Consider the following 13,001-nt stretch of genomic DNA (forward strand, 5'->3'; position numbering starts at 1 on the left):
AAAATATGGTGTGCATATTGTTGATTCAATTATGTTCATCAATCAGTGAACAAATACTTTGTCAGTTATTACACTATAAGCACAGGTTATATATAAGTATCTGCATGTTTTGTTCACTATAACGAACCACTAAGTAGCTATTATGAGTCAAAAAGTAATGAGGAGTGACCGCCATGTACCAGCCAGCCACTCCCGCCCTCCCTCCAGTCATCTGACTCACCCACATTCTCCTCCCACAATACTGTTTTTTCTATAATTCACTATATACAGACATTATATATAAGTATCTACATGTTTTGTTCACCATAACTGTACATCTAAGCTTGTATGGTGAATAAAGGCACAAAGAGTAGGACCTCACACAGCTGATGGCTGCCGCCCTCAAGGTCAGATGCACTAATATTTCTCCTCCAACAATACTGTGTGGTGTTATTATGCTATATATCTTATATACAGACGTTATATATAAGTATCTACATGTTTTGTTCACCATAACTGTACATCTAAGCTTGTATGGTGAGTAAAGGCACAAAGAGTAGGACCTCACACAGTCAGCTGACGGCTGCCGCCCTCAAGGTCAGACGCACTAATATTTCTCCTCCAACAATACTGTGTGGTGTTATTATGCTATATACACGCATTATATATAAATATCTACCCATTTTATTCACCTTACTTGTACAAATAAACTGGTATGGTACCCAAAGACCATCATGGTAACCAGTAAACAACACCGTCGTCTGCACGGTGGCGTCGTGCAGACGACGCCACCGCCCTCACCAAAATGGCGGCTCCAAATCTTCTCTTGCTGTTTATACCCTCTATACACACGTTATATATAAATATCAACATTTGTGTTCATAGCGAACCACTAAGCTGGTATGCTGAGTGCAGTCAATAAAAGATGACACACACAGTCAGAAGACATCGCCACCAGCCTCCCTCCCACAGCATTACTCCTCCCTCCATGGCGCACAGCACTAAATATCATCACAATCCTGCTATTATCAGAACCCTGGTCAGTTTTATCACAGTCAGGGGTCTTCTGTAATAATATCATCGCTACATAATAGCATGAACAAGTATATTTTGGCATATTTAGGCGATGCTGTGATCACAAGCTGAACAGCAGTGCTGTTAGCTCATACTGCGTGCGTCAGGCTTGGTTGCTCACTCAATACTGAGGCCAATAACACCCGAGAGTTTGGCCCACGATTTTTTTAAAAGATGGCATCTGTTTACAAGAGCCCTGATGAAGGTGTGGTGAACCCAGTGTATCCGCGGGCCGTTTAAATCTTGCGTAGTACTCCAACACATCATATGACGTGATGCGCAGTTGACTGGAACAACGTCCAACACGTCATATGACGTGATGCGCACTTTAAGGGTTAAATGTAAAGTGCTCATAGGTCATTGCTCCCTGTGCCTCTCTGATAGGACCAGGTTCTGGCTCGTGGTCCCCGGTAGACATAAGAACTCCTGTGACTGATGACCCCAAACTAATATAACACATATCAGTTCAGATAGCTTCAGGAAGCCTCCAGGGCTTACCCAGAAAATGGCATTTCATTACATTCAGCACTAGTTATTTACATTCTTAAAAGCCACTAACATGCATCTCTTTAAATACCTCCTGTGTGACCCAGATTTTTCCTCTGATGGACCCTGCTTCTTTTAAATTTGGGTCTTTGCCCTGCTGGCTATGCTACGAGGTTCCATAGTTTTCCTTGCTCAAAATAAGAAAGGATTCTAGAAGTACCTAACTGGTACCCAACTGATAGTATTAAAGAGGAGTCTTTATAAAATTTAAATATTGGTATTTTACAGGGGGCAGCCAGAGAGTTAGAACTGGATGAGGTTCCCACTAAGCTACAAAGTCCTGAAGGAGGGTCTCCAGGAGGAACTCCAGAGCACAAGTCAAGTGCACCACATCATCAGTCGATGCCTCCCTCCCATGGTGTGCAGCCACCCCACTCTCCAGGTGTGTACCTCGGTTCTCTGCCCTTCAGAACATGTTAGTAGCTGCAGCTTTGGCTTCCTGCTGCAATGTTTGGTGCATTTCCCCTAATATATTAGAACATGTTTAGAACTTTTACAACATAATGTACATTATATAATTTACCATATATGATAATAAAATTAATGGAAAAACAAATTAACCCTTAAACTGCGCAACGCGCCTGCAGGCTCACGTCTGGTTTGCGCAACGCGCCTCCGGGTATTTGTATTTTTCACGTTCCATTCAAAACTCCCGCGGCTACATGGGGTTCACATCAGCTTCCTCAGGGCTCTTGTAAACAGACGCCATCTTTAAAAAAAATCGTGGTCCACATTCCCGGGTGTGGGAGCCTCAGTAGTGTGTGAGCAACCAAGGCTGGCGCTCGCAGCATGAGCGCACAGCACTGCTGTTCAGCATGTGACCACAGCATCGCCTAATAATGTCAAAATATATATATAACTTGTATTATTTAGCTATGATTGTGTTATATTAGAGAATGAGTGTGATAATGACTGGGTACAATGTTCAAATATCAGTGATTCAATGCTGTTCACGATGTTCACAGCGCTAGCCACAGCACCACAGCATTATTTCGTTCATCTAGGAATCTTCAAATGATTTCTTAGGTTCCTTTTCAAAATAAACGTGTGGTCAATTATTCATTTACAGGAATTAGTGACCAGGATTGTGATAATAGCAGGATTGTGGTTATAATTAGCGTTGTGCGTAGTATTGTGGAAGGAGGAATTTTGATGAGGGAGGGAGGGCGAGAATTGAGGTAGCCTCATTGTGTGTGTGGCTGCCACTCTTGTTTTGCTCACCATACTAGGTTAGTGGTTCGCTATGGGCAACACATATGTACATGGGTATATATAGTGTGTGTGTATATAGTGTAAGAACAGCAACAGGAGAATGTTGAGAGGAGCTATTTTGGTGAGGGAGGTGACGTAATCGTAGCGTCGTCTGCTGTGTGATTTTTCATGCAGTGTATGGTGGCCACTGTACTGTTTGGACACAATACCGGCTTACTTGCATAGTTCTGGTAAATAAAACATGTAGATAGGTATATAGAACACGTGTAATAAGAACTATAACAATATGATGGGAGGAACAATGTTGGCGAGTAAGATGTTGGAGTGAGGGAGACAGGCTAGGTGTGGCTGCTCTCACTCGAGGTGTTCTGAATGTGTTCATGGCCAAGTGCTCCTATTGGCCCATACGAGGCAGCTGCTATTGGCCCATATGAGGCAGCTGCTATTGGCCCATACGAGGCAGCTGCTATTGGCCCATACGAGGCAGCTGCTATTGGCCCATACGAGGCAGCTGCTATTGGCCCATACGCGGCAGCTGCTATTGGCCCATACGGGGCAGCTGCTATTGGCCCATACGAGGCAGCTGCTATTGGCCCATACGAGGCAGCTGCTGTTGGCCCATACGAGGCAGCTGCTGTTGGCCCATACGAGGCAGCTGCTGTTGGCCCATACGAGGCAGCTGCTGTTGGCCCATACGAGGCAGCTGCTACTGGCCCATACGAGGTAGCTGCTATTGGCCCATACGGGGTAGCTGCTATTGGCCCATACGAGGTAGCTGCTATTGGCCCATACGAGGCAGCTGCTATTGGCCCATACGAGGCAGCTGCAATTGGCCCATACGAGGCAGCTGCTATTGGCCCATACGAGGCAGCTGCTATTGGCCCATACGCGGCAGCTGCTATTGGCCCATACGGGGCAGCTGTTATTGGCCCATACGAGGCAGCTGCTGTTGGCCCATACGAGGCAGCTGCAATTGGCCCATACGAGGCAGCTGCTATTGGCCCATACGAGGCAGCTGCTATTGGCCCATACGCGGCAGCTGCTATTGGCCCATACGCGGCAGCTGCTATTGGCCCATACGGGGCAGCTGTTATTGGCCCATACAAGGCAGCTGCTATTGGCCCATACGGGGTAGCTGCTATTGGCCCATACGAGGTAGCTGCTATTGGCCCATACGAGGTAGCTGCTATTGGCCCATACGAGGCAGCTGCTATTGGCCCATACGAGGCAGCTGCTATTGGCCCATACGAGGCAGCTGCTATTGGCCCATACGAGGCAGCTGCTATTGGCCCATACGAGGCAGCTGCTATTGGCCCATACGCGGCAGCTGCTATTGGCCCATACGGGGCAGCTGCTATTGGCCCATACGAGGCAGCTGCTATTGGCCCATACGAGGCAGCTGCTGTTGGCCCATACGAGGCAGCTGCTGTTGGCCCATACGAGGCAGCTGCTGTTGGCCCATACGAGGCAGCTGCTGTTGGCCCATACAAGGCAGCTGCTGTTGGCCCATACGAGGCAGCTGCTGTTGGCCCATACGAGGCAGCTGCTACTGGCCCATACGAGGCAGCTGATATTGGCCCATACGAGGCTGATATTGGCCCATACGAGGCAGCTGCTATTGGCCCATACGAAGCAGCTGCTACACGGTGTTCTGAATGTGTTGATGGTGAATGTATATAGTGTGTGACAGTGTATAGTGTGTAAATAGATTGTATATATACACAAATTAGCATGATACATAGTAAATATGTGCTGCATATGTGTACACAAGTTTCATGCACGTAACACAGTGTCTACGGATAGTACGGATGTTGTACTGCGATATTATAGTGTACGTGTTCATTATACATTGGATTGGCACATAAAAACAATGAAAATGTATTTGGAAAGGTGCGCAAAAAATGAACGAAAATATATTCGCGGCAACTCGCGCGCCCCGCCCCGAGCGCCCCACCGCCACCGAGAGCTTACGGCACGGGCGCACGGGGAACGATGACGTCACGCCCCAACTTCCGGACCCCATAGCAGCCAAAGTAAGTACAATTTCGACTTTTTTTTTACATACCCATACTGAGAGAAGGGTTTTTGACACTTTAAAAAGAAAAAAGAATTTTTTCCAGAGAATTTATTTCCTGCGCACTGCGGGGGTGTCACATTTGGAGGCAACGCAGTTAAGGGGTTAAAAAAATAATCTATCATGTCAGTGAGTTTGTAGAAATAGATGGTATAGCATTTTATATGACAGATCAGTTATTGGTCTGCAGGCAAATGGTTGGGAAAAATACTTAGTTTAGGCCTCCTCACATCCAACCTTAAATTAATTCCATGTTTGTGTATTTTAGGAAGTGAAGGGTGACCTAAACAGCTATATGAATGCTCTTCCATGATTTGTCAGAAGAAAACCAAAAAGTCACCTGAAAATAAAAGTGAAGATGGGAAAGTTAAGTGCTACAAAATGGCAGACAAAATCATCCTAGAAGTAGATGAGTCTAGTGATGAAGAAGGAAGAGCAAACCAAGCATGTGTGGTGTCTAGTCCAGTGCTGATGTTCGGGTCCTGCCTCGTAAGCTTAATTACTGTCCTATTGTGCAAGATGCGCACAAATCACTAGAAATGTATGGCTTAGCATCTTATACTTGACAGCCAAACTATATAATAAGGATTTGTCAGCTATTAATTTACATTTATTAACAAAACAGTTACTGAATGCAGTTGTTAATTCATATTCTGTATGGCACATTGATGATATCTTGTTGTAGTCAATAAGTCGTATTCCTTACATGAATAATATCTTGTTGTAGTCAATAGGTCATATTCTCTACATGGATGATATCTTGTAGCCAGTAAGTCATATTCTCTACATTGATGATATCTTGTTGTAGCCAATAAGTCATATTCTCTACATTGATGATATCTTATTGTAGCCAATGAGTCATATTCCTTACATGGATAATATCTTGTTGTAGCCAATGAGTCATATTCTCCACATGGATGATATCTTATTATAGCCACACATTCATACATGGATGATATCTTGTTGTAGCCAAAAAGTCATATTTCCTATATGGATAATATCTTGTTGTAGCCAATGTCTTCCTACATGAATGATATCCTGTAAGCAATAACTCATATCATTCATGTAGGGAATATGTTGTTGTAGCCAATAATAGGTCATATTCCCCTACATGGATGATATCTCGTTGTAACCAATAAGTCATATTCCCTACATGGATGATATCTCGTTGTAACCAATAAGTCATATTCCCTACATGGATGATATCTCGTTGTAACCAATAAGTCATATTCCCTACATGGATGAAATCTTGTAGCCAACATTTTCATGCAAGTTTTGATTTGTATTGAACTTTACCATTCTCATATTTTGCTTTCTTTTGAATAATGATGTATTATCAGCATTTATGTGCCAGGGCTCTCATATCAAAAGACCTGTGTAAGCAGTAGCCTTTCATTTTGAAATGCCTTTTGTAGTGGTTGATAAAAGCATGTATGTGATGTATGCGTCACATTTTTTTGAAGCAGTGTACTTTCTTGAAGCAGGGTACAGCTTGAAGTATACTTGAAGCAGTGTACAGCTTGAAAGTACTTTCTTGAAGCAGTGTACAGCTTGAAGTGTACTTTCTTGAAGCAGTGTACAGCTTGAAAATACTTTCTTGAAGCAGTGTACAGCTTGAAAGTACTTTCTTGAAGCAGTGTACAGCTTGAAGTGTACTTTCTTGAAGCAGTGTACAGCTTGAAGTGTACTTTCTTGAAGCAGTGTACATCTTGAAGTGTACTTTCTTGAAGCAGTGTACAGCTTGAAGTGTACTTTCTTGAAGCAGTGTACAGCTTGAAGTGTACTTTCTTGAAGCAGTGTACAGCTTGAAGTGTACTTTCTTGAAGCAGTGTACAGCTTGAAGTGTACTTTCTTGAAGCAGTGGTAATCTGTTTTCGGCATCCAAATGATGAACACATGCAGAATGTTTCGTTGGTGCATTTATGTTGGCAATGTTAGTAAACAATACTGAATGAATCCACCAAGCTATTTTTTTTAATTAAACATAACAGAAATGGACATATAGTACAGTATGTAAATATCTAAATAAATAGTATTGCTGTGTAAACTGATGAAGAATGAAGATTATTTGTTTTCAGTTTAATATATTTTGAATTAAAATTAGAATATTTTTTATTTACTTTATGATATTTACAAGATAAAAAATACTTTGCTCCAGCTCAAAAATAAGTAGCTATAATTTAATAATATACTGGTACATATACACATGCAAAATTATTTATGCATATACACGCATACCTTTGTTCATATCAAAATCAAAAGTTCAAAGAGTATTCAGTACATTACTCATAAGAGAAGGGAAGACCTACTCTTATGGTAATATGCCAGTTTGGATAAGGAAATGCAATTATTCTCTCATAAGCACTAGGTTAAGAATAAACTGCTCAACTTCCATCGTTCTCAGGCATCTGTAGTTAAGATGCAGAAAGAGGGTTATCTAGTTCATGTGTTACAACATTCAAAAACGAATTTCCGTGGCTGTAAATGTTACCCAGTTATCGATGTCCCTGTCCATTAGGATAAGTATTCAGAATACATGATTAACATAGCAGTTTGTGTGTATAGACGAGAAGTTAGATTTGAGGTATTGATTGCATATTAACACATTATTCCCCAAGTTTATGAACTCATTTCTCTGTAAAACCAGCATGAGTTGTTTATCATAAAAGATGAATGTAAAGCAGTGCATGGTTAATAGAAGTTCCAAAGCTTCTGGGTGAGGATCACCAGCAGGTGCCAGGACTGAATCTCTTAAAGTTGAAAGTATATGTAACCTGAGACTGTGCAGTCTGGGTTGCATTTTAAAGTACTATACAGTATTGTTTATCTTCACTTTCTGTCACATGTTTCAATAAGGCAATTTGATGTCTTGTGAAATGTTGTTGAAGCAGAAGAAAGGTTGTGTTGCACATTAGTTGCACATCTAGGGCACCGTACTGAGAAATTGTTGTTGAAACTGGTTATAAAATATAATGATCTCTAATGGTTCATTAATGTTATATTTTTAATAAAGATATTCTAAATTCTCTCAAATATAATTCTAAATAAGATTGCAAAAAATTATAATATATATATATATAATATATATATATATATAATATATATATATATATATATATATATATATATATATATATATATATATATATATATATATATATATATATATATCTATATATATATATATATATATATATATATATATATATATATATATATATATATATATATATATATATATATATATATATATATATATATATATATGTATATATATATATTATATAAAAAGACAGGTATGTATGGATGCTACATATTTTTGTATAATACAAGCTATGGGTTCTATTTTGAGCAAAATATTGCAGGTGTTCAGTCTTGGTATCTGCAGAAGCAAAGCTTTGAGACTTTACAACCAGACCTAGAAGTTCCTCACTTAACCCTTAACTCTTTAAGTGCAGCTATGGTTATTCATGCATATCCAAAAAAAATAAAAATGAAAACAAAAAATTCCATTTAGAATGATTAATTTCTATGCAGAGTGTAAGGAAAAGTTGAAACAACATAAATATCTACATATTTACTGGTTAGGTGAGTCGTAGAAAGTTGGTGGGTGGTGGGGTGAGCCAAGTCCGTCGGCGCCAGACCACTCAGCTTGCTGACACCACCATGTGGCAGAATGCTCAGGTGTTGACTTGGGTTGTTTCTACAATCGTTTCTTCACTCTTTAGTTCATGCATTATAATATTTGTATTAACACTTTCGCGCTCTCGGCGCTCAAAAAAAAACAATACCCCAGATGCTTTCGGCACTTCGCGCGCCTACGCGGTAAGACCGAAAAAGTGTACACTCTTTTGACTGTCCTGACAATAATTGAAGGCGCACGTATTTAAATTTGGTATCACTGTGTTCGCAATGAAATTGTCTATAAGAGCATACCAATAAAATGCCGCCCAAGCATAAGGAGTATCAACACCAAATAAAAAACTATGCAGATCACTCGCCGAGAGCGCCAAACAGCAACAAAATGTTTCCACTCTCTTAATGGTTGCGAAGCCTACAGTTGTCCTACATCGCTAATTTTGGTATCATTGGAATCGCAATAAAATTCTCTACACGGACATATGCATATGAATGTTTAATATAGGTAATTGCCCACCCGCAAGAGTGTGTGAAGTGGAGAGTAGTTAGCCGCGAGCGCACTGGCGAAAACACGGGGGAAATCATGCTTGGAAAGTTTATACGTTTCCTGACCCTACTTTTCTATGTACGTATTTCTTTTTTATACCAATGTGTTCGCAATAAAATTTTCTATAAGATGAACTGTATAACATTTGTACAAAGCATGTGTAAGAGAAGCGCCAAATATACAACCACGTCGCTCAGTATGCGTTCGCGGCAGAAACGAACGCATTGTTTTCGTTCGTTTGATGTTTGTCATGTTTATACTTGTTGAAACATTTTATAATTTGTATGACAGTGATCGCAGTAAAATTCCCTACACAGACATATACATAACACATACAAATATTTCCCACGTATTGGATATATCAACGGCTAAAGGGAACCCACTGCCACACGCTCGCCACACCCCCAAACATACTTTGTGTATTTTTTTTTTTTACTCATAGAAGTTTATGTGATATAATATTCATTCTGGTACCAAAAAATTCGCAAATAAATTCTCTACAAAACAAAAGTATCCCCATCCATTTCGGTTAAAAAATGGAATTTATAGAAATATTTTTTCGATGGACGAGAAAAGTATGCTGTTATGCGGAATCGTAAGAAAAAACGGCGAGGAGTTATCTCTAATCTAAAGCGCGAAAGTGTTAAATAACAAGATGTATGTACATGTAATTTGCAAAAACATGAATCAAATACATTACTAACTAAGGATAATGTATTTAGGCCTACAATGAATATATCAATGAATGAATGTATGTATGTATATATGCATGCATCAATAAGAACTAAGGAAGGACTATTGGCACATTCAACATAGTTCCTATTTATATTGACCCAAACTCATCCATATACAGTGGTACCTCCGTTTTCAAATTTAATCCGTTACCAGAGACGGTTCGTAAACAAAAAATTCTTAAACCGAAATAAATTTTTCCGTAAGAAATAATGTAAATTAACTTAATCCATTTCACACTCCCAAAAATATTAACTTCAAAATACATTTCATACATAATGCTACAAATATTTTGTACTACAGTATGTACAAGTTATATCTTACCTTTATTGATGACTTGTTAGCGTATGGAAGACGGTGAGAAGGAGGAGAGGTGGAGAAATTTGGACCCCAGTTTGAAGACCACTTACTCATCACCAAAAGGTCTAAACGCCATGATCTTTTGCAACGATGTATAACAAACACAATATTATGCAGTGATGCAATAACAACTCTCTTGTATCCATATGAGGTGGCCCACTTGAAAGTTGCCCCCAAAAATGTATGTGGAAAACTAGCCAACTTTCAAGGCAAAATATCTCAATATGCATCATTCCCAATTTGGTTTTGAACGACACCATTGAATAGAGCAGATTTTTCTGTACAAGAGTGACTTTTATTTTGGTTGGGATCTGAATTCCTAGTTCACCCAGAGGACTCTGTAAATGATATACCTTGGTGTGATATCAAAAAAATTAAATTATAATTCTCCATCTTCTTTGTGCACTAATCATGACTTTTTTCTTTCCATTCTTTCCGGGACACATTTGACTAAATTCTTCACCCTCAAAAAACTGTACTACCCTTTCCTTCACTTCCTCAGGAACTGACTTGCCCTGCATTTTCTTAGGAATTGCTAGTATTCCCTGTTCTTCTTTCAGCTTCCTAGCTTCGCAAACCATATATTTTGAAACTTTGAATTGCTCCATTGTCTTTTTGATAGAGCAGCTTTGTGGCACGAGGGTTAGGATTTGTATTTTTTCTTGGCACTTTGCTACATGGAATTTTAGCTTCATTTCTTCAATGAGTTTATTGAAGTCTTGATAATTTGTGCACTGTTGGCTAGAGCTTGGTACCAACAGGTTTTGGCAATCAATATTTCCAATTGCAGCAATGTGCTCTGCAATTATTTCCTGTACTTGGCTAATCTTATGCTTTGCATAACCATGCTTATCCCTTGCACTAACTCTTTGATATTTAATAGGTAAGATGCCTAATACTGATAAACTTGTGTTTACACTTTCACAGATTTCCATATCATCAGCAGGGCCATCAAATTCAGTAGAGCTGGACTCACTCACCTGCTTACTGTCGAATTCCTTTCTGCATGATGTGCACAACTTTTCGCCAGGCTTAATGCTAACTTTCAGCATATCTGACATTTTCTCTGCAGTAGCTACTGTGATTGGTCGCAAATTTATTGCAAGTAAATACATAAATAAGTAAACAGCACTATTTGACTTGCTGACACGATACTACAAAGATGTAAAGATAAATATAGAACAGGAACCTAAAATAGCACTGATTGTTTAATAATAATTCTGAATCCCACCCAAAAATGTTCTACCCAATGAAGCTTAAATTTTTTCCAATCAGTTTGGATATCAATTTGCCAGCAGTCATGATCAGTGCACAGAAGACGGAGAATAATAATTTGATTTTTTTTATATCGCACCAAGGTATGTCATTTTCAGAGTCCTCTGGCTGAACTAGGAATTCAGATCCCAACCTAAATAAAAGTTACTCCTGTACAAAAAAATCGGCCCTATCCAATGGTGTCATTCAAAACCAAATTGGGAATGATGCATATTGAGATATTTTGCCTTGAAAGTTGGCTAGTTTTGCACAAAAAATTTTTTGGCCAACGTTCAAGTGGGCCACCTCTGGACATATGGATACAACAGAGTTGCCATTGCATCACTGCATAATATTGTGCTTGTTATACATCGTTGCAAAAGATCATGGCATTTAGACCTTTTGGTGATGAGTAAGTGGTCTCCAAATTGGGATCCAAATTTCTCACAACAAAATTTGTGAGTGATTTTAGCATGGATTGGTAGCTGAATGGCTACCCAAACTATCTTTTTGATTACACTGCTGTATTCCGCATCAAAAGTTGTCCTGGTATGCCAAATTTCACACCTCTCTGGGTACTAGACGTGATTTGATAAAGGGTCAAATTTGGCCAACTTTGATCCAGTTAGTTTTACAATATGTACGCAAAGCATAACAGGATGAGAGCCTATTGAACATGAATCTATTATTTAAGAACCAAAGCAGATTGAGCTCTAATATTTTGCACAATTATATTTGGGGTCTAGGGCTACTTTATTACAAAATTTCATTAGATTTAGAAAGGGTCGAGTGGGAGGCCTTTGGTGAATTCACATGGAATGACCCTAAGTCAACAGCCTACTGCAGCTTGATTTGGGTGAGTCATTTCAGCAAAGGTTTGCAGTTCTTCCCATACTGCACACATTTTCTTAATTAATGAGAAAGGGACATTATACTGCCTTCTCCTCCCCAGAAGAAATTTCCTCAGCTGTCTCTTGTTGCTGCTCCATGTGAAAGGCTAGAAGTTCTTGGGTGGTTAGTTATTCACTGTGTTCCTCCACCAACTCCTCCACATCAGCACCATCCAACTCCAAACCCAATTTCCGGCCCAGAGAAACAATTTTCTCAACAAGAGGCACTTCAGGTTCAGGCTCAAACCCCTCAAAGTCTTGTTCTGGAACACATTCAGGCCACAATTTTCACCAGCCAGAGATCATGGCTTTTAAGAGTCACTTCTTGCCAGGCTTTGTCTATGAGTTTTAAAACACTAAAAGTGTTAAAATGGTTTTTCCAGAACTCTTTGAGGGTGAGGTTTGTGCCATCAGTCACTTCAACACATCTCTGGAAAAGTGCCCTGCCATAAAGTTATTTAAAATTGAAAATGATTTTCTGGTCCATAGGCTGAATTAGTCTTTTTGAGTGAAGTCTGGAGTCTAGAGTGAATTACCACTTTTCGGTTATATATATATATATATTTATTTATTTTTGAGTGAGTATGGAAGTTATATAAATAGGAACTGACTGACTTGTATGGGCATATAGTCCTTCTGCAATTTCCTTAGTTTTTATGTTCTTATTGATACATGTATTCATTCATTGATACAT

At 39.5% G+C, this 13,001-nt stretch overlaps 1 protein-coding gene across 1 annotated transcript in view; it reads left to right on the plus strand.

Moving 5' to 3' along the window:
* Positions 1-5,267, plus strand: part of LOC123755365 (serine-rich adhesin for platelets) — a 190,702-nt gene extending 185,435 nt beyond the window's left edge. Inside the window, 2 exon segments of the mRNA XM_045737920.2 lie at positions 1,828-1,981; positions 5,154-5,267. Coding sequence (XP_045593876.2) covers positions 1,828-1,981; positions 5,154-5,167 — 168 coding nt within the window. The 3' untranslated portion in view covers positions 5,168-5,267.
* Positions 5,268-13,001: the final 7,734 nt, after the last annotated feature.

The sequence above is a fragment of the Procambarus clarkii genome, chromosome 20 (genome assembly GCF_040958095.1).
Source record: "Procambarus clarkii isolate CNS0578487 chromosome 20, FALCON_Pclarkii_2.0, whole genome shotgun sequence".
Lineage (NCBI taxonomy): Eukaryota > Metazoa > Arthropoda > Malacostraca > Decapoda > Cambaridae > Procambarus > Procambarus clarkii.